At 36.8% G+C, this 23,820-nt stretch overlaps 1 protein-coding gene across 8 annotated transcripts in view; it reads right to left on the bottom strand.

Annotated features, from left to right (window-relative positions):
* Window positions 1-23,820, bottom strand: part of SLC4A10 (solute carrier family 4 member 10) — a 158,376-nt gene that overhangs the window by 112,862 nt on the left and 21,694 nt on the right. The window contains exon 1 of one of the 8 annotated variants that reach the window (XM_065069653.1): window positions 16,779-16,797. The exons of 4 other annotated variants lie outside the window; for them this stretch is intronic. In XM_065069653.1, the coding sequence (XP_064925725.1) occupies window positions 16,779-16,781 (3 nt within the window). In that variant the 5' untranslated portion in view covers window positions 16,782-16,797. Of the gene's footprint in view, window positions 1-10,595; window positions 10,934-16,778; window positions 16,798-23,820 lie in introns of those variants that run through there. 3 more of the 8 variants (XM_065069648.1, XM_065069649.1, XM_065069650.1) reach the window with 3 other exon arrangements.

Genomic DNA, 23,820 nt, shown 5'->3' with positions numbered 1-23,820 from the left:
AGAATAGCAGGAGTTCTTTGAGACCAGTAACATTCCAGAAAGATCAAGAAAATAAAAGGAAGAGCAGATAGTGGAGGAAATGAGGAGACTTGCACCTGAAGGAAAAAAGGAAGTGACAGGAATGGCACAGAGAGGAGGCTGAACCAGAGGTGGATATAGTTTAAGGGAAGATGGAAAGGACAGAGGATATCAAAAGAAGCTTAATCTGGACATGGGTAGATATAAGAGCATGAAAAGCATCAGAAAGCACAGAGCTAAACAAGCACCAATAAAGCAATGAAAAATAACAGGAGAAAGGAAACGACCATACTGATTGTTGCCTTTTCATCTCATCTTAAACTTCTGTTATCTGAAGCTGTTACACATACTCTCTCTGACATATAGTAGCTGTTTTAACAAATTACATGGTGATCTAAAATACTAGTTGATAAGAACCATTTGCTATGACACAGTTGTACTAGGAAAATATTTAATCCACTGAAGCTTATTGCATGCCAGGTCCACACATATAATCAGCACCATTCGGGGTGCTTTATACTTGTAAACTCTGTAAGTACATTAGAAGTTCATGCCAACATACACTAATAAATCTTTTGTAATGTAGAACTGAACTAATCTGAGCCATATTCTCCCAGGAATTTTAATCATATTTATGGATCGTTTCCCAGAATAGCATACTGATTGTTCAGTTCTTCTCAAGATACAGTAAACAAGAGAGTAAATAACATCACTGGTTAAGTGTTCTTCTGCATCCTTGGACATGCATCTGTCTGGGTTCTTGGAGAGAGAATGGCAGGGTTTTTTTAAGGAGCTTATTTTGTTATTTTAAGCCTACTTACTCTTTTCCAAGCTTAATATCACAGCTAATATATCTGATGCTTCGCTAATATGTCTGATACTTAACTTCACCAACAATTGTTTTCAAATTGAAGATTTCTGAAGGCAAAGGCCTGCAAACAGAATGAGACTAGCCAATGTATTTTCAGCAATACCTATACCAGGAAGTTACAGAGTGCTTTTAGTCCCCAGATAAGGGTGCAATCAGCTGTGTTATATATGTGAACCACCAATTTCAGTTAACGCACTAAAGGTCTAGGAGTTGATCTGCCTCAGAAGAAAAAAAAAAAAAAAAAGAAAAAGAAAAAAAATGAATTGAAATTCACTCCTTCCCTGTCACACTGATATTCTACGAAAGTCACAAATACACACACTTAAAAAACAAAGGGGCACCGACAGTTAGAAAAGGATCAAGGGTTACCTGTAACAATTTTATTTTCTTTGAAACATTTATGCTTGAGTATAAGCTCATCTCCTGATGTAAACATGGCAGAATTCAAAACTCAAGGAAGCAGGTTTGTAGTACATCAGGATTACAAATCCATTTCCAAGTGGTGGAATTCTCAGTAGACTGGATCATGACAAACAAAGATGTTACTCCACAAAATGTATGTGAAATCCTACATTAACTTCCACCTTCAAAACTCCTGTGTAGTCAACAGGAACCCAGCAGGATGAGAGCTAGATAAGATTCCAGGTAATTTTTATTTTAAACCATAGCATTGTCATGGACTGCAACAGGACACTTTACAAAGTACATTTCAGAAGAGCTTTCCTCTGCTTAGAAACAGATAAACATATTTTAAACTGGTACAGAGCACAGAAAAAGTCAATGAAAGACCAGAAGCAATAACAGGAAGTCAGAAGAACAGAACTGAAATCTCCCTTGGACCTTTGTCTATCCTTCAAACAAAAAATGCCCAAAGCTTTTATAAGACCACTGAAGACTAAAACTGTGTCTCCCTGTACAGCTTACATTTAAACTGAATTTTTCCGGGTGGGGAAAGAAGAAGAGAGAACCAGAAAAAGCAAATGTCCCCACTTCTCCCTTGAGCAGTGGATCTGACTTGCACAGGGCAGCCAGGATACTGCCCATTCACCTCACAATCCCGGGAATGGCCAGTTTAGCTTAACTGGCACTGTCTATGCCCCTTGATTATTCATCTGCTAAAAAATAATAAGGGGTGGGGGAAAGTAGCAAGTGACATATTTAATTAGTAAGTAAAAAATAAGAAATGTCTCCTATTCAGTACCATAAAGATCAAGTCAATAAAATCTGTGCATAGCTTCATTAACAGATACTTCTATTATTTCCTTGAAAATGTTATTCATGATTATTCTCATTCTTGTTCATTTTTCATCACCCTGAATCACAAAATTAACACTCATGCCAAAGAACTGTAAAATATTAGTAAAGGTGTAATGACTTTTTAAATCTGTCCATGAAAAAATGGACACTCTATGAGACACTATTATCCTGTATTTTAAACACTTTCTGTATGTTCCTGCTTCCTCAGTTTTCTTGTTACTGCTATGCTGCATTACCTTTCTGTGAAGATTCAGCCAGCCTAGAAGTAAAGAGGTATTAAATTTGCATATCCTCCCAACACAGTTACTGTTTTGCTTAAAAATAGCAAAGTTCAGTACCTGGGGCAGAGGCAGGAGGTGGTGGAACACCAACTCCAAATTAGAAAATGAACAGCGACCAAAACAAGGATATCCTTATGTCCACTGTACACATGTTACATTTCCCTGCAGCCTGAATATTAAGTGTAATTGGTTCCTACTTGCCAAAAAGGATAGAGCTGAAATTGGAAAGATACAGAGATAGCCAACAAGAATATCCACTGTATGAAGTACATATAGTAGAAGTCTATAAAAACATGATGGGTATTCAGAGGCTGAGTAGGGAAATTACTCTTCACCGTGTTTCCCAACATAGTACTGAGGAGAGTAGTATTAAATGGAGACAGCTGGAGCCAGGTTCAAAACAAATAAAAAGACATAGTTCTTCACACAGCGTATTGGCAAGGTATGGAACTCCAGTGGATACTAAAAGTTTACTTGAGTTCAAGAAATGTGAGGACATATTCAGGGAAGATAAATCTGTCAAAGGTACCAAATCCAAAATGACAGAAAGTCCTAGAGGGATGAACTGAGGTTCTCAAGAGATTACCCAGGGGATCTATAATTGTGCACCAGCCCCACTATCACACATGTTTCTAGGCTTTTGACCAGTATCAGAGAGACAAGATACCGAGCTAGATGGACCTTTAGTCTGGCACAGCCCAACAGTTTTTATGTTCCTATGTTCCAGGGAAAGACATGGCAACTGAGGTATCTGAAGGAAATCTGCAGACCCATGCTGAGATTGATCAAGGGGTCCTCTGACAAGAGACTAGGAAGCTATAAATACAGCAGAATTGCACTAGGAACCTGATAAAGCAAAGAAAATCCTGCCTTCATTACCACAGACAACCTCCCAAAGTGAGGGTCACTGAGCATGGGGCACTTCTTTTGGAAATGATATAACTCCCTGCTGTTTTCTGAGATCAGTGTTGTTCCATAATCGTTTGCTACGTCAGCGTACAGCACTGCACCTATCCCGAACAGGCAAACTGCAGACACAGAGGGGAAGATATATGGTGATGAACATGCTTGGAAGGCAGCAGAATCCATTATTGGAACAGCATCACCTCCAGGTCTCAGCGAATTTATAGGATCCCTGCTGCCTAGCTCTGTATAGAAGCAGGTGCCAAAAGTATCCAATGCCAGAGAGCCTGTATTGTCTTGGCTATGAGTGAATTAACAGCAAAAGAGATTCTTCAGTTCACCTGAATGAATTTTATGCTGTGGAAGATAAAGGTGCTATTCTTTACGTTCCTATATTAAACTAGAGCTCTACAGGTGTGTAAGTGTAGCCATGCAAAGACAGGAAAATTAAAAGGAAATTAAAGTAGAAATTGTTAGTGACATTTTTATGAACATAAAAAGAGGCCCACGAGGGAAATAAAGTCTAAGTGATTACCAGGGAAATTTGTTTATAGCTGATGATACAGACGTTGCTAAAAACGTAAACTTAATCCCTGTCTTAGCAATTGCAAAGGATACTAAAAAGGAAACAATTTAACACATCTTATCTGTTGAAGCAGTCAAGAAAAGGACCCAGAGCATGTCTGCAATCTGTGCTGAGGTTGCTGCTACTGTAGATGTTCAGGACAAAACACAGTGCTAGTAAATACTTTTGACAGCACAGATTACATCTCTCCTTGGCATCCACAGCAAATATGCATCTTTGCATTCTAAGTTAGATGGGTGAGAGCCATATCTAAACCCTACAAAACAGAAAAGCACTCAGAAAAGAGGAGGAGGAGAGCAGAAGGCAGACTGGGCAATAACCAAGCCCAGTGAGTCATTACAAGACACTCACTAGCAGCAATAAGAAACCCACTCCTGACTACAGGCAGGACTGGTGACAGAACACTGAGATCTGGCAGAGGGGACAAGTCTGGCAAAGGCAACAAGGCAACCAAGCTCCTGGAGAAAGAGGTCATCACTTCCTTCCAGAACAAAAGAATTCCAAGACAGCTTTTCATTTTCATATGTTTCACATTTTGCGTATTAGGTAAACTTTACCAGCAATATCCAGCCATCTCCAATAAAACCTGTGCCCTGGTGATCTAAGAAGTGGTATTTTTGACACAACTACCACAACTGTTGTTCTGAAGAGAAGATCCAGTCACAATTACCAGACACTGAGCTTCATCCTTCTGATTGCTCACAGAACTAGGCCTATTCTTGTCGTCTGAAATCTAAGCACTCAGGAATAATCCTCAACAGAATATACAATGCCGTAAGAAATCACTATAGTACTGTCATTGTTACAAACCTATTGTTTTGTATTTTCCATATGTATTAGACTTTTCTAATGATCATACAGTGTACTCTATTCAAACCGTTACGTGGCAGTCACAACTCAGCTAACACCAACCAATCTCCACTTTCTTATATACTAAGAGTTGACAAAATTTAAGTTTTAAGTTGTTATCTGCACAACGCCTATTCAAGACACACATACACACATGAAGTCTAAAATTTATATAGTGACCAAAATTTATTTCTGGAACAGGAACTTTCCCATGTTTGAAGTATTTCAGATAAACTTAGCACGAAAATAGAAAATAAACACTTAAATACCTTTAAAAACTGAACTAAAGGATGACATCAGCTGCTACAACTGACCTGCATGGCTAACTCTCAGAAAGCCCCTAAAGCAGGGGTGTCAAACTCATTTTCACCAGAGGCTACTCCTACATTTATACAGTCCTAAAATTACATTTGGTGCTTTGAAGGCAACTGCGAGGCTGATGTGGCCTCCAGTGAAAATGAGTTTGACACCTGTGCCTTAAAGCATAGTTAATCCCCTCACCTAATAAGCTTGACATCAGGCCTCCACCATGCAAATTCCTATCTGCAAACACACTTCACACCTGAATGGAACTGCTCAATTGCAGCTTCACTCACTAATGCAAGGATAAGGTATTTCTCTGTCATTTCATTTGCAGGGTTCAGGCATAAAAGTGACACTGCTTTTCCTGGAAATTTTTAATCGTGGGATTGGGACATAAACCTGATATTGCTTTTGATAGAATATTTTTAATTGCATTAAATGTGGATGCAAACCATATGGGTATGATTTCTTGCACATATTTTAATGACTCTGTGTGCCTTCATAAAATCTTTAATAAAGAAAATTTAAACAAATGAACTCATTATGTTACCAGGAGAGAAACAGATTGATCTTGAACCACTGAAGGCTTCTATATACATTTTTGTTTTATTTGAGCAGCCCAGGGGAAAAGGGGAAAGCTATTATAAAAATGAGGCAATTTGTACATACCTCAACACACCCGCAAGTCACTTAATGTCTGTTTTGCATTTTCCTTCAATGCACCAAACTGAATATTTTCTATCAGTTGATGGTTGCTGCATCAGCTAGGAGCATCTGAAAGCTCTGAGCACACTCTGAGCTTCCACTAGTAATTAACAAATATTTTTTGGTGAGTTGACTAAACACAGAACTTGTGAATCCCTGGAGTTCATGTTGCCCATAGTTTACCTGTTTTGTTCTTTTTTAACCAGTGAAATCATACCAGATGATATGTATTTTTTTTTCAGTTACTTTAAAATTTACTTAATTCAAAATATTAAAGCTTAACCTTTCCCTTTAGGAGTTATTCTCTGGTTATATCAATTGGCATTGAGGGACATAGATTCCACATAAGACATTCCAAAACAATAGGAGGTTTCCTCAGTAAAACAACTGCTATGAATTAAGCAAAGCTCTTTTCAAAGCTTTTCTTCTCCGTAAGATTACCACCAAACATTAGTATTTGTAATTTTCGCTGCATTCAGACCTCATTTTTCATGGACTCCTGTCCACAGTTGCCCATATGTGATTGATAGTTAACAGACAATCCATATTTCCTTCCCAGAGAATGTAATTCTGCCCCTCTACTCAGCACTGCTGAGACAGAACTGGAACATTCTGTCAGCTCTGGGCTCCCTTCTTATAAGAGCGACATAGACATACTGAAGTAAGCCCAGCAAAGTGCTACAAATGTCCCAGAAGGAGTGGCTGAAAGCAGTGGAGTGTTCAGCCTGGAGAAGAGAAGGCTCAGAGGGGCCTTAGCAGAGCGTCTAAGTGCCTGACTGGGGGCAAGCAGCACAGGCTCAGCCAGATGCTCCTCAGGGCTGGCCAGCAACAGGGCACAAGGAAATGGGCACAAAATAAAATACGGGAAGTGTCACTTAAACATAAAAAATAATAAAAAAAAAAAAACTTCATCAGTCACATCTCAGTCTCTTACTGGTATATATATTTTTAAAGGTATTCAAGAAAGTGCTGCTCTCCCTTTTAGGGTCACAGTGAAATCAGTATGGCACAATGGAAAGCATTATGTAGCTTACTGTGTAGTCTACATTGATTTTACTAATGAAGAAATCTATTGGAATTTACCAGAATTATGGATCAGCTTATACTTAGCTTCTGCTGAAAGAAATCATCATGAGATCAAAGTCCCTCATCACAGTAGTGTAATATCACTCATGTTAATGTATTTTTTTCCTATTAATAACTTTTATTGAAAAGTTGAGTCTTGCAAGAAAACAAGAAACAATATGAAGAAGTCATATTATTTATAAGCCTCATAACAAGAGAGAGAGGGGGAGCAAGAGAGAGAATGAACTACAGCTGAGATTGCTGCTTCTCTCCAAAATGCCATTCTAAGTAATGCATAACTGTTTTCTTTCACTGCATTAATAGGGACACCTTCCCTACTCCCCCCTCTTAGGTGGTCCCACCTCTACAGGCATCAGTTGGGATGAACTATGACTCTATTTTTTTTTTTAACAGATTACTGTGGTATTATTGTTGTGATTTATTCACAATTTCATATTGCATCCTAGCAAAATTCCTTCCTTTATTCAGAATGATCACATGGTGATATTCTTGGAACACTAAATGGAATAGACCATTCTAGGAACACTAGTCATTTAGCCATACATTTTGTGACCCTGCAGTTAGCTATTACATATTTATGCTATGTTACTTTATGTTTTAGACTTTCTGCCATGCTTATACTAAGCCTTCCCTAATTCAGGTCATTAGGCCCAACGACTTGGTATACGAATTAAAGTACTAAACACGAAGAATTTTACCAGAGAATAGGATCACTTCTTGGGAGGGAGACTAATGTAGGACAAAAGGACTTGAATTCCTTCAACTCACACTGAAAGTATGTTTTGCTTCTAGTGCTATTTTCCTATTTGTGAATGTTTTGCCACGACCTCCTATTTGTCCTAGTATTGCCATTACCTTAAAAACTGGCACTAAAACATATGAAAAAAGTCAGTAGTGTGGCGTCAGAACAGCAATCAGTAATAAGTAAAAGAACTACACAACTCAGTATGTTCATGAGTGCAAGCACTCATGTTTAGAATTGGTAAATGACACAAATATTTGGCTTCTTGCCCAACTTGCTAGCTAACACTGTTCCTAAAACATCCATACAGACTTTTGTTTCTTTATAAGATCTTTATCTCCAAGTTCTGTAAACAGGAATGTTTAAAGATAGGGAAACACATACAGATATGCATTCGTTATGCACAACCAAGGGGAAAGAATTCTTTAGTTAAAGAGATCCTTCTCTACACAGCATTCCTCAAATACTGGCACTTGCATTCAGTTTGGTTTGAAGAGGGATGGTATAGTTTTAAAGAAGGCATTAAAAAAATTCCTGCATCTGGATTCAATTACTCCAAATTTGTGTAACAGGTTCAAATATCAGCAAGTATATTTTAAATCTCTCTTTTTTCTCAGTGGCAGAGCAGGGATGGTTAAACAAGTAAAATAGTTTGCAGTTTAAAGTTTTCAGATCACTTCAGTCCAATTCCCTGCCCTCATGTGTATATCTCTACCTTGCAGCAACTCCTCCTCCCACAAAAGGACTTCACTTCCTCAACACATTCCTTTGAGGTATTATTCTCTAATTACTCTAGTTGAAGAAGAAACTATAATGGGACTGTGTCCTTCAAGTGAAAAACCATATTCAAACTCACTTGCAATAGTCAGTGATATAATTGTTTCAAAACTGAATGACCTACACAGACACTTCCTCAGGCAAGCGTATCTCATCAATTTATTTTCCTCTTTAGATACAGTTTCTACCCTTAAAAGGCCACAATGGATGCCTATTGCACTATTTGGAGATTATTATTAATGTTGCATTTCAAAAACATCTACAGACCACAGTTTGCAGAATTAACATGAATGATGAAACAGAGTCCAGGAAAAGCACACAGCATGCTGCTCCAGCTTCCAGTTACACAAAATTCCATGGAGATCTAATTATTTTAAATGAGCAAAGGAGACTTCAGGGATAACTTCAAAATACAGGTAGGTCAAGATTTTAAATTAAACTTGAATAAGGAAAACAAAGAAGATGAGGAAAGGGTTGGTCCTCTTAAAAAAAGTCCATGAATACCCTGCAAAGCAACAAAATACCATGAAACCAATACTTTCAGGAATTTCATTCCAATGCCAAGAAACAGAATGTACTCATTGTGACTAATACATTAAAATACTGAAAATAAATTCTAACAGATTAAAAAGATCTTGTAGCAAGTGAAAGGTATAGTTAAATCATTCCAAACCTAATCAAGCTTAAAGCAGGGCAGTCTTTCCCCATTATTAATAAGAATGTAAGCTGGATAAGTAGACTGGGAAATAACAAATTATGGCCAGTAAAAGTAATACAACATTTTTTTACAAACATGTTATTAATAAAAAATGAAAAGACAGACTATTTACTGAAGCAATTTGCTTTGCATTCTTAAGTTTGGTCTTCTGCGGTCTCCCACACACATACATTTCCAACAAAATGTTATTAAATGAAGGTAAAACTGGAATACAGTTCTAAATGCAAATCAAATCCATGTTTTACATGGCTACATTTCTAGGTGGAAATACAAAAATATTTTTAAATCTTGATCACTGAATCCTGTGCTTTGGGGTCAGGAAATACCACTCACCCCTGCCAATCTGCTCTCCAGCTATATGTGGAAATTGTTGTTTCACAAGGGTAAAGCAAGCGACAGAAAAATTGCACACTACTTTCAGGCTTCAGCTCAGATTTTAAAACACATGGCCAAACACGTTGCCATGGAAATGTTCTGCAAATACATCTAGAATTTCTTAAGATGGAGCTGAAGATCATTTTTAAAAATAAACTTCTCCAACAATTTCCAATATAATTGTCCTATGCTGTGTTCAAGGGAAACAATGGCTACTATGTAGCATTTATAACAGTATCTCCAATTCCATTTTGTGCTCCATACATTAAATTAGGCCACTATCTTCCAATGTAAAATACCTGTACACTTGTTTTCTTTTATGTACTCTGACTTTCCTACCCATCACCACAATACAGTAGCAGATACAAAATTATCAGCCTTGCAATAAAGTTGGCAAATTAAAAACAAAAAGGATGAGACATGCTTTAGTAAAATGAATTAGGTTTTAAACAACACTCTAAATATTTAAGTCATTAATCTGCTCTTTTGCAACCCATTAGTATTAGTATGTGTCACTGAGTGTAATAATTAAAAAGGGGAGTTATCTTGCCAAACTTTCACTCTTACATTCAGTGAGCTATTTTTAAAACTGATTTGAAATGAAGGGAACAAAAAAAACAACTACTACTGCAAAATGAAGCAAGATCTGTGCCTGCAGAATAGCTCCGTCCTGTTATACAATGTGAAACGTTGTTTTAAACAACCTGCCACTGTAGGTAAATAGTTGCCTTATACTGCACTCCATACGACAAACACACACGTTCACACAATAGCTCTGTGCGCTATGTAAAGATAAAGCAAAATAAAAATGCAACACAATCTTGTCATTTTACTTTGCAGCAAAGGTATAACCTCTTATCATGAATTAGCTAAAAGAAACCATATTCACAACTAAAACAGGCTGAAAAAAATATATGGAATAACCTTACATTGTTCAAATAGCAATTAACAAGACAGTAGATTTCCAAGATAAACATTGCTCTGCTTATGTAAACAGTCTACCCTATAAATCCCGTAACAAATCCAGCATGAAGCAATTACACAGACAAAGAGATCATAAATGACCTAAAACTGTAAAACAAACCCCTCTGTTAGAAATATTAGTATAAACTATGAGGTCATACCTGATGACTTAGAGACTGTAATGTCTCACCGGTTCCAAGCTGCATGACCTTTCTATTTCCAGAGACCCCCAAAAATTCCATTTCCTGTCTTACAAAAGTACATCACAGACATATTTATCTTTCAAAATCTTCTGGGTTAGTAGAGAAAGCATTAGCAGCCATTCTGTCCATGAGCAAGTGCTGGAGTCATTACCCTCAAGATATCAGATCTTAAATACAGTTTCCTCCGTGTGCCTACAGACATGCAGTAGTCAAGGAGGCTGACACAGCTATATCACTGATGCTGCTAATGCCATCTGAAAACAGTAAGCTTACTGCTTAAAGCAATCCTGCATCATCCAAACAGAACAAGCCACATCCTTCAATTCCTCACTTGCGTTTTTTATGAAACCTAGCGCTGCCATTATAGATTTTGTTTTCATCTGTGGTCAGCTAAAGGAGAAATTAGATATTATGCAACCAGCTTTGTACTAACAAAGGATAAACAGCAGATGAAGTGACATATCGAGGTTATCACATTTTGTTTGCATGACCACTCCTCGACAAGGACTATCACCATTCAGAAGCAGCATCACAATCCGATCCAAAGGAAAATTATCAGAAATAAATTACAAACAATTCAGAGGCAGCACGGCATTTAAATACCTCTGTGGTATTGAAACAGCTATTTTATGCAGCCTTACGAATCCTAGTCCCTATTAAATTAAAAGCATTGCTTGCCTAAGTATTTTTAGTGTTTATTTTCAATAAATTGCATGATCACTGCATTGTTTCCATTACTCCCTGCTAGCAGCCAGAAAACAGCATGCCTTGAAAATGTGCCAGTATTATGACAGCAAAAATGTGTTTTGACATCAAACAAAACAATCATGCATGGGTTTTCTCTGATATGGAGACCTTTCAAGCTAACAAATGTACAGTATCCTCCATCATTTTTAAATTGTTAAGACTACAAAGTAATAATCAGACTTTTTATGAAAACACATACCTGATGCAAGTGAAAGTTAATATTAAAAATCATTATTTATATTTATTGTTTCTATCATTATGGCAAACTTATTTAAAAAAAAAAATCACAGAACTAAGACAAAACGGTGTCACCAAACCAGAAAAAGTTATTAATAATTCCTCTGAATTCTAGACCCACAGAAAAAATCACTCATTCACACAGTCAGAAAGTCCCATTGAGGTACTTAGTCCATATTCTTAAACATACAGAACATCTTCTCAACGCATATTGAAATATATTGCTACTCATCATATTTTACAGACAAATAATACTTGGAGGAAAAAAATCTTCCTTGATTTTACTACAGTTTGCATGTTATTCAAATTAATGTTGATGTCCTTCTTTACTTTGAAATATAAGCAGAAGCTGAAACTAGAAGTAAGTGGTTCCAAATTAATTCACCTAGATCCTATTCTGTTATTTTAACATTATTATTATACAGTTACAGTAATTGCTCTTTTGAGTAACTTAATCAAATTTGGCTTATAATCATTCACATTATACGGCTGATAAAAGCAAACTGGTTTCATCCATGAATACCAGGTATTTCCCTTTAGAGAGAGAAAATATCCGCTATCAGTTTTTAATTTATTTGCTTCATATAGTGTGCAACTGCCTCAACATAAGGATGCTACATCTACAGGGAAAGGGAACTCAGCCCCACATTCCTACAGGCCTCCAGTGCCGTGTCCAGCAGCCCAGCAGAGGCTTCGTCAGTGAAGCCCTCAGAGGCTTTGAGATGCAGCAGGGAACCAGATCAGGCCGGACTTGATGCCATTTTTTAGATCCTCTAAGACAGTCCATCTTGAGGCCCAACAATCTGACACTGTCTTTTTACTGCTGATGACAGCAGCAGTCAAGGTGCTACTTCAACATTGTGAATGTTCTTGAAAGCTGCCACTTTTAAAGTCTTCCCACAATAACTGATTAATTCACTTTCAACAAAGAAAATAATACTAAATCTGTGTGCACAGGATATAAACACAAGGAAGAAAAAGGCTCTTCAAAAACAGATAAGAGTGATTCAGCAGTAAAAGAAGGGAAAAATAGTTTCCCATATCAGTATGAAATGTGAATATCTCCCAAGGTGATATTTTTATTTCCAAAGCGAATTAAAAAAAAATACACCAGCACTACATATTAAGTTATTTACTCCTATGAAAACACTTAGTCTGGAATGCTACATTCCCATCAGTAGTGGCTTACAACTATGTGAGTGAGTACAACCCTCCATCTGTAAGTTGCTGGCAGCCACTTCCAAGTGCCAACAAGCCACCTAACTAGGATACAAGGGACGGGAAGATGGTAAGAAGTGACCAAACAAAAAATGTATGTTGACAAGCCACCTTTCATAAATGTTATGTAGGGTCTCTCTGTGCAAAGCTTGTACTGCAAGTTGATCTCCACTCAAAGAGCAAAAAACACAAGGCTAGGAGCTGTAACCACAGCTGTCAGAAACATCACTTCAGAGTTCCTGCTCACAAGGAGTACATTACCTCTCCTCCAGCTGGACATCTGAAGAATTCAAGAGCAAAAGACAGAAGACTATAGTTCTGAATTACATTAAGACCTCAGCACAAATTATGAATGCACTGAGAAATACACATTTATTTCTTCATGCATATTATCCCAGCTAGGTGAATCTTTTCCCAGAAGTTATTCCATGCTTTTTCTCATGGCAATAAAATTACTATTTTGCAAAAGTGAAAATTTTAACATTTTGCTAGCAATGCTGTAACAGAGAAAAGGTATAAATACAATACTATTTGGTATAGATATTTATTCTGAAACATGTTAAAGCAAAAATTTACCAATCCATTTCCTTTAGAATTTCAACAAGTATCACTTTATACCTACAAAAGCACTACTTGCAAATATAGTTTGCTTTTATTTCATTTTCTTCACGGGAAAAGAGAAAAAAATATAAAAAGAAAAAAGCAAATTTAGAGTTCCTGTGGATTATGCAAGGTGAAATAATGGTTACTTTGAATCTATCACAAATCAGCTTCATGTCAAAAAGATCTGATGCAAGCAGTGAGCAAATAAAAGCACTGTCACTCAACTTTTTAAATTAAATCACATTTGCTAGTACTAATGATCATGAAGAGAACATCTGAGGTCAATGAAAGGCATTGCTGATTGTAAAAGTAAGGTGAAATGATGTAGCACTGTATCAAAAGAGCTGGAAGAACAATACTAACACATATTGCTCTGCAGCATTTTGGGGGATCAATTTTACTATATATTTTTATTAATGAGAAGAGCATAAGTAATATGGACGATAGCAAAATCACAGTTTTTGTTTGTTCAAAAATTTCTGATACTGGAAAGCACTGCTAAAATGAGAGGAATGGAACATCACCAGGAAGACATGCATTACCTTTAAGATCCCAAGAATAAAATTGGGGTAAAGTTTAATAATGCCAAATGCAAAGATCTGGACTTAATAGATTATGGAGTTTCTGCTAAGAACTGAGAGCTTGGCAGTTGAAAATTACAGTGGATGAAACTGTGGGGACAAAGCTGATCACAGAGTAAATAAGAGCTACCAACACTATCTCCCTATGGAAACAAAAATGAAATTTTACAATTATGAGGGAAGACATTTCTAGTACATAGACATCAACATTAATGCAATAACATGAAACTCTATTAAAATTGTATTGCCTTTGATTCTGATCATTCATGCCTAAAAAAGAAACTCAAACTGCAAGAGATAAAGGCTTCTACAATGGTCAGGGAAATTTTGAGAATAAACTGAAAACACTTGCTTAGTTTAGCTTAAACTAAAGACTAAGGGGGAGATCCGTGCAGGTGTCAAGACCGAAGTGCCAAGTTAAAAAAAAAAACACACATTTGAGTGAAAGAATAATTTTGGAATAAGCATAAAGCCATACACAGTTCTCATTAATGTTTGGGGGCTTTTAACTATCAGAGGTTGAAGGTCTGTAAGAGCAGGAAATCAAACTCAAAGACCAAGAGTGTGCCTTTCACTCCTATCTTTCTACAAGAGACTATCATGAAAAAGCAGACAGGTGAAGAAAAAAGCAGAAACTTCAGGTACAGCAGAACTGGTACTTAAGAAAAAACAGGAGATTGCCCTGGGGCCCAACACTGATTGGAAATCAGTTTAGATCCCCGAATCAAAAAAAGTGAAAAAACTCTACTCAGTAACAGTTGGTTTATCCAGTACTGAAGACACTGAGCTTTTGTCTCAATATGCAGAATGGTATTAACAATAGCTCAGCAATCTCTCTTAACCAAAATAATTCACCAGTTCTTAAGTTTCTGCTGATTGCTCAGATCAACATAGATTAAAAAATAACTTTGTACTTGAGTGGAATAAGCTCAAAAGTAATTAATGATAGCCCATTCCCCTTTAATCCTAATGACAGGACTGTTTCTATTACCTTCCACTAGTTTACATATATATCTCCTATTTAATTCCCTCATTAAATTATTGGTTTTTTTTTTCTTATAAAGTGTAAATATCCTTCTCTAGACAAAAAGAAAAATCATTTAGAAAATACAAGTTTAAATTTATTAACTCAGTAAAAGCTTGTTACTATTTTATGGACATACTTTCTATGCTCTCTCAAATGAGATACTATTCAAAGACTCTCCTTTTGTGATTATTTCAACAAGGGTTACATAAGTCTAATCAGTTCATCTCTGGACAACCATGACTGTGGGTAAAGAAAACTAAAAACATTCTTAAAACAAACCAGGAAACAAGCAGAGGCAGACCTGAACCACGGCTGCAGAATCAAGATTTGCAAATTAACTGCTTGGTTCCAATTCCGCCTAACAGATATAGTCCTATCAAACCTACCTTTCCAGATACCCACTGGCAGTGTGGCTGTATCCTAGTACAAACACTCAAGCTCATATCTCAGGTTCGTCCCTGATGATGTAGATCACTGCACCACATGTTGCCAACAATTCAGAATAATAAACAGTTTTAAAACAATGAAAAGAAAGGAAGATTTTTATCCAGTGTTTTACCCTCAAAAACAAATTTTAAATGTCCAGCATCCTATTTCCAGTAAGGTAACACAGGAGAAGGCAGACACATCCTGTCTCTCAGACCGCTGAGGAGCAATCCTATACTTACAGTGTATATACGAGATGGCCACTTATATTTGTTCTTGCAAAAATACAGAAAAGAAAGAGCACAAAATCTCCTCAAAGTTTGCAATTGTACATGTATTCTCTTAGCTAATTCAAATTCACATAACTCATGCATTCTAGAAAATTAGTTGTAAAATCAGATTGAAATCATGAATTTTAAATGTGTGTCCAGAAGGTGAAGAGGTTCTATTTAAAAATACCATGCCTGCATTTTCTACCTTTAATGAAAATAAAGCTTTCCACCTTTTTAAGCATCTCAAAAGAACTGTAACTTATACCAAGACCTGGTAAAACCTTTCTCCTTTTATTAACTAAGGACATGATCGACTAAGGACTTCACTTGCAACCATTGGAGATGCTAGAACTGATTATAAGAAAACATTTTCCCCGCCTCAAAAATGTTATGATGGAATTCAGACTCCACGTTGTACAGCACAACAGGAATTTATTTTCACGATAAATGAAGAAATAACAATTTAATCAAAAAGGCTGGAACCTGTTAGCAAAGTAAGTGCTACCAGCCTTTCCACATAAGTAACAGCATGACAGGCATTGCTGCTCTGGGTACCTCCCAAATATTACACAGTACTGAAGTTGCACCCTAATTATATTGCACACCTCATTCTTTTCTTTCTTTTGATCCTTTTCATCTTTCCCTTGTCCCTGAAGAGGAAGAAAAACTCCTTTTTCTTAAGAAAAAATTGTCAGTTCGCTAATCCTAGCTTCTCATCTGACTCAATAGATCTGACTTTTCTAAATATTTTGCATTTAAAAGTTCTCTTTCAAAGAAGAGAAATGTTAAATTTTGGCATATAATTACCATTATCTTCTTTGCTAGCAGAAAATGATGGCAAATTGCCAAATTGCTTGTCTGCTGCGGATAAGGCATTTCCAAGCTTCCATCCTTCCCTTCAGAGAAAACAGAAGGGGAAGACCAGCCAGGAGAAAGCCTAGCCTGTCAGATGATTCTGTAAGAAATAAAATTAATATTCTCCTAGCAGAAATCTTTTTCCTCTGAGCCTGAGGTAAATGATATGCCTTACCATATGTTATGATGGTCCTTTCAAGAATGTCAAATTTGATGAATTTTTCCTGGATGGTCTTTCTCTCATCCAATCTCTTCTCATCACCTCCAGCTTCTGCTGCAGGCAAACTCTCAAGAGGCATAAATCAAAATAGCATCACCAAATTATATAACTTCTACCCATCGGGGATTTAGCCTCTTCTATTTCAGACTCAGCACAAAAAGGTGTCTGCACACTCTTCAATAATCTTTTCGATCTGTGTAGAGCTTTAAAGAATTACCCTGACACACTGCAGAGCTTCGAGACCGATACACCCATTGTGAGCATAGAACCCAGTTATTTTTCTTAAAGGAAAAACTCTAAAAAGATTCTGTCCAGTTACAACATATTCAAAACTAGTTCTAGATCAGATAAAACCCTGCTTCAGTTCAAAAAAGGAGAAAAAAGGCAAATGACAGGTTTAGGCAAGTTTCTTCACTGTATATAAAAAAATCAGCGTACTGTTACCTTGAATACAAACTCAGCTGTGCACTCCTCGTTAGCTTACCTAGACTTCTAAGTAACTGTACATCATTTGTGCACCACAGTCCTTTGAAAGTTTAATCAAGAAAATACAGACAGGCAAGATAGAAAGATATAAATACAGATATTTATAAAATCCATCTACCCAGGCATACACTTAAAATTTTCTCATGTGCTATAAAATACACTGATTCTAAATGAGAATGATAATAGATAAAGACCAACTTTAGCCAATATTACACAGTCAAAGCTCATAAAAAAAAAAAAAAACCTGCTGGATACATCAGTTAACCCAAAATTTTCCACGCTGTTTTAAATGCTTATTTCAGTCATGTAAAACAAGTGGGTTTGTGTGCTTAAATATCAGAGCACAACATTGGTCCTATGCAAAATGCCCTCTGGAGTCTTCAAAGATGTGGGATGAGAATTTCAAAGGTAGGGAGGGAAAGCCACTGCTTTGAAGGAAGGCAATGGGCAAAAAGAGCTGTTAAAAGAGTATAGATTCAGATTAGGTTAGTAGTCTTGACAAAATTCTTATGACAGGAAGAAGGCAAGACAGAAAAAAGTACTTTATAAATGCAATTTATCACATAAATATGCAATATATCAGAGAGATTACTTCCTAATTTTATCACTCCTGCAGCTACAAAAAATAAAAAATAAATAAAATCAGCAAGTACTTTATTCCAGAATTGATTCCCAAATGTGAGCTCTGATATAAACATTTGCTTTCTTCCGAAATTCACAAAACGCTGCACATGGAGAGCAAACAGGCTAAGATGAACAGCACCGGCTTTGTCTGGCCATCCATTCCTGGGGTGGGGATCTAGAAAAGCTACACAAGCAGCACACACTGCACTGCAAACTAAACATCTTCTTCATGACTGTGCAGGGCCAGACACCCACAGGCTAAACTGGCACTGGGCAGGGGGCAGCCCCCCTCTGGTTGATGTAGGAAGAACACAGAAAGGGAATAAGAATGAAAAGTCCCCCCAAACTAGCAGCAGGCCCCAAAACTGATGTTGGTATACTCTAGATTAAATTATAAAATTAGAGCTGCAAACTACATAAACAAGACCAATTAATAGATATTTATGTATAAAATTGGGAAGAAGATATTTCCTAGAAAATTCAAAACACTTTAAAAATCTAATTGACCACATATTTAAAAAAAAAAAAAAAAAATTTAAAACACAGTTTTACACCCAATAATGCAAGGACATAGATAAAAATGTTAAGATAGTAAGGAAAAAAAGCCAATGATTGCTTCAAGGATAGAAAACCAGGACAAAATGCCCATTGGAACATACAGAGTCTCCCGTAGGAGCTTCAAAAGTCAGACTCTGCTGCTTTTATATCTAAACTGCCTTCCAGCTAACTACTTCAGTACAAGACACTTGTGAAAAGGTAAAAGTGTAAAGGACAAAGATAAAGAACACTGAAATTAAGAAAATGTAATACTTAGATACATTCTAGTCATAGAGGCATTGCCGATTTTGAGGAGGGGTTGGTGACTTTATATATGTTTGCCTTACAATGATAAGTAACAGTAAAAATAAAATAAAATTAGTCAATTATTTTGAATGCTAGTTCTGTTTAACACTGTTTCCCATTCTAAGTAAAGAGAATATTGCAGACACCACAGTGAAATTATAAAACCTGGAGTGCAATAGCCGGTCTTCTGGAACAACCCCACTGTAAAGACTCTTTACCCTTAAATAAAAATACTAACTGCTGTGCTGTATAACTGACAACTGTTTGGGTTTCTTTTTGTTTGTTTGGGGTTTTTTGTTTTGTTTTTGTTTGGTTGGTTTGGGTTTTTGGGGTTTTTTGTTTGTTTGGTTTTTTTCTGGTTTTGTTTGTTTGTTCTTCACAAAGGTGCTAAGGCTTTTATTTCCATGGTTCTTCATAGTCATTCTCTCCTAGGTATATATTTACCGTATACAGACACATGAGTAAAGTGTACCATCTCTCATTCTAAACTGTTGCATGAGCTTTGCCTGCCTGACAGCCTTTGTATGCATTACACACAAAATGAAGTTATTGTATTGACAGTCTAAAAAAAATCTAAATGATCAGATCTATCATGACTAAATACACACAGAAAAATAAACCCCCCGCTTTGACCTCCAAGATAAATTCAGTAGCAGCAAATTTCACCTTTTCTTTCTCCTCTCCCTTGGAGAGGGTGAAGAACAACTGTGCGACCACCACTCCAGAGAGTGGCAATGCCAGACCCAAGATTCCTGAATGAGGCAATTTCTTGTCTACTCTCATCTCCCTCCAGTGACCACCAGTAGCACCACCATACATCCACAGCCCTGTTTCAGTCCCTCCTGCTCTCTTAAAGACTTAGTGTTTTCTAAGTTGATAAGAAAAAAAAAAAACAGATGAATTTGGAAAGAAATCCAAGGCTAAGTGAGAAAGATAATACGTCAATAACTGCGAGCATGCAGTTATTACACTGCCTCATAATCTCCCCTGCTCAAGACCCTTATTAAAACTTCCTCTTGGGTTACAGCCGTGAGCCAATTTCCATACTAATTTCAGAGAAAAGGGTAACTATAAAGCCAGGGCATTTTCACCACAACACAGTTGTCTAGCAGCCTCACTATACTCCCTCTCAGTGTACACGGCTTCAACTTGTGCTATCTCCAGGGTTTCAAAAGACCACAGATACTTGGACTGAAACCTGATCACCGAGTTCTCAAACCAGACTCAGGAACTAAATGAAGGCCCACAGCAACACTGAATTTGTATTGATCAAAAGATGTCACATCAGACTGTCAGAGAAATATTCAGAGCCAGGATTTCCCTTCTCTCCCTCATTCTCCAATATCCTCTTTAACATGCAGGTCACTGAGACACAAATGCTCTCATCATTCCAAAAAATGTTTCCAAATTTGATTCCAAAATATTATGCAATTTTTCTTTGTTAGAAGAAATGCTGACACTTAAGGCTGTGAAATTCACAAAAGTACATTGTTAAAAACTGACTTCGAACTATGTCACCTGTAGAGCAGTCTCAGATGGGAAACAGTGCTGGCTTTACTATCCGGGACTTCCAAAACTCAGCTAGATAAGATGCTGTAAATCTCCTGCATAAAGCAATCTCTTGTTATGAATGCACTAAATAATTGTTGATAGTATCACATTTTATCATTTGTTTAGCCACATCATGATGTAGCTGAAGTCTCAAATATCAGGTAACTTAAATACCTTACATCAATATGGGGTTGCATCGCTGTAACACCACCAACCCAGGTAACTCTCTAAATTGTTTTGGTTCTTGGATTGGCTTAAGGTAAAAAGTCTTTTAGGTAAAAATAAGAAATACATGAAATAACTTTTGGGAAACTAATACAAGTTATAATTGCCTGCTGTTTGCAATTTTATAATGACATAATAACATCATGAAGACATTAGTCACAGTAGCATGTAATATTGTAATTATGAAGCTTGTTTTATACAAATTCTTTGAATTCTAACAGATGACCTCCAAGTTTTGGATTTATTTCTACTTTTGTTATGTAAAAACAAAAAGTAATGAAATGTCAAAGACACATTCATAAATTTGAAGAGTTTTCAGATAAATTACTAAAATCTATGTTTTTCAGAAGTGAAGCAGAAGATTTTAAAAAACACATGAAAACTTTAGTTTTAAATAACTGATATTCTACCTTCATTAAGTACATGTAAGGGATAATATTTTTGTTAGTTCCTCCCAAACCTATTTTTAAGTAATTCCTTGATTACCTTTCAAGACAACATACAACACCACTAATTCCACCTTGGATATAATCCAAGAACAACTATGTTATTTCAATAGTCTGATTATTTGCAAATCCCCATAAAGTAGTTCTACATAATGACTCTTCATCAAGTCACTAACACAATTTTTAAGGATAAGTTCTACAGTTTAGCATGCTCAGTGTTGCATGCAAACTCAAAGGAGAATAGTAATGTAAACAGAGAATCATTAAAAGAATCATTCAAATATGGTACCCGACATGCACTACTAGCAAAAGCTTTGATCATTTCCGCTATCTACAGCATTTTCCAATTGCTGGCCAGAGACAACGCAAATCTCAATTGCAGCTTCTTCCTTACCCTCCAAAGAAAACAAACTTACTTTGAAAACAAATACAGCAGCCAGCACCCACTTGGTAGCAAGGTGATGAGAGACCTCTATCTATTATTTCATAAATTCTTCCTCATTATTGAAGTTCTTACACAACTGATGCAAAAGCCAGTTTACCATAAATCATTTTAAATACCACAGCTATAACATGAATCCCTATAAATAACTCATTCAAGAAAGTAATTAGCAACAAATTCTTACAAAATTCACTCAATGATAGCAGAAGTATTTAGACTAAATGCAACAGAAATAATTCATGCTAATGTAGGAAACAGTGCTTTGCTTCATGAGCCAAGAAAAGGAGTTCAGACCATATCATAACAAGAAAATTCTCATGAATGTTTCATTTTTTTTTAAATTACTTTCTTACTCCACTTAGCCTCCAGCAGTCGATAGACCATGGGCTTACACATAGTCTATTCTAACTCATCAGAAACCACTCATTAACTTGACAAGGAAGAAATGTGGCTAGGGAAACCAAATCAGCGCTTGAGTTTATATCTAGGCCTGTTGCCTCTTTCTTACCTTGAAAACCAAAAAACGTCTTTCATCATCAGGAGAAACAGAATTAGTCTGACTAGAAGAAATGAGTTTTCTATTACAGCAGATCCTCCACGTACTCACCTCATTACCTCTCCCAAGAATACAATGCTGAAAAATGCATTGTAAGTAAAAATCTGAGCCTCTCATCTCTAGCACCATCATAATCTATTTCAAGAAAAAGGCACTGCTTTCCCTTGCTCCTGCTCTCAAGCTCCTGTACCACCTTGACATTCCTGAGTCTAAGCCTATTTTCCAGGTCATCAGACTGACCTTTGTGCAAAGCCTTACAGCCACCGGTGTTTATAGCTAGATGGTGTTATGCCCACATGGAAACTAACACTGTTTATCACTTTTGCTACTGGTAAGGCAAGCAAAGACTTTGGGTCTAGGCAACTTCAAGCTTTGTAGAGACATCTTCAGATGACTTTTTCCTACGGGATATTATGGAGCATTGAGCACTCCCCCCAGATGGTGCACAAGGCAATGCCAAAGGCTGACTGAGCACCAGCCTCTCAAATGTTCAGGAAGCCAAAAATTCTCATATGCTACCAAGCACAACAGGCCACTCTGGTCAGAAAAAACGGAAAACACATTGACATAACAAAAGAAAGGCCTGTTTCCCCACAGTTCAACTTGTTTTGAAGTTTCATAGTTTTTCTTGTACGTTATTTCCTTTCTCATAACCCAAGACATACTGAAGTTCAGGCATCTATCAGAACTATTAAAATAGCGGGTTCTTTTTAAAATTCATTTTTCAAGCAGCTTCAAAAATTAGTATTCAACAACTATCTTCCGATTTTAATAGCCCAAGTGCAGGCTCTTTTTAAATAAATACATGTATTGCATTTTATATGTATTATTATTATTAAGCACTTCTGGTTTGAACCAGTGCTACCAGAGAAGCAATGAAAAGAGGCGAAAGGCACAAAAAGCAGAGGACAGAGCCAATGTTTTCTTTTGCTCCCTCCCAGTGGGGGACCCCAGGTAGGCTCAGAGACACCTGGTGCCAGTGGGATCCCGATTTCTGTTCAGGTTCATCCTTTCTTTCCTCCTCCAGGCAGAGCCCCTGCCAGGGTGCCCCTCCTGCCCCCCCCCAGCAGGCTATTGCCTTACCCCACACTGAGCACCACCCGCCACCCAGCCTGTCAAGCTAGTTTGTATATTAAAATAATAAATATAGACCATATGAATTATTCATACAGTCCAGTCTGACACATTAGACTGAATGTCATGGTTATCCTGAAGGTAGAAAATGTTGAGTTTTACATAACAGGTTCATTAAATGTAGTGAATTAATTAAAGTATGTTAATTAGGTAATAGACAAAAAGAACTTGGTATTTGGTAGGGACTGGTCACTGTTAATACCTTGTATTCTGTTAATACCTTGGCCGTATTTTTATGCTTAATGAGCAAAAGAAAAAGCTGATTATTCACAAAGCAGAAAAAAAAATCACGTTACGTGTCGGAAAAATAGCCTCAGGTGACAGAGGAAATACATACCAAAGAAACTGGCACCCTAACAAAGAAAGTATCATTTCAAAGCCCATAAACAACATGCTGTCACTGGGAATTTTACATATTCAGATTGTAGAAAGCAATATTTAATTGTTGCTGCTGTTAATAAAATGGCAAAAATCTGATTTTACTTGCGCAAGTTATCTGTTCTCCCTGCACTAGAAAACATTTTTCCCAGTCTTTACTTTATGAAAGTTGAGATTAAGGCTTACATATGAAATGCTTTGGATAGAAAAACAACTGAGAAGCAAAAAATTATTAATTAAACTCCAGCTCACACGGGGCAAATGGTGGCGGGAAATATACATACATATGCCTGGCTCTGGGAATAAAGCCCA

Source organism: Columba livia, chromosome 7 (assembly GCF_036013475.1).
Source record: "Columba livia isolate bColLiv1 breed racing homer chromosome 7, bColLiv1.pat.W.v2, whole genome shotgun sequence".
NCBI lineage: Eukaryota > Metazoa > Chordata > Aves > Columbiformes > Columbidae > Columba > Columba livia.
The sequence above is the reverse complement of the archived record's forward strand: the minus strand, read 5'-3'. Positions and strand labels throughout refer to the sequence as shown.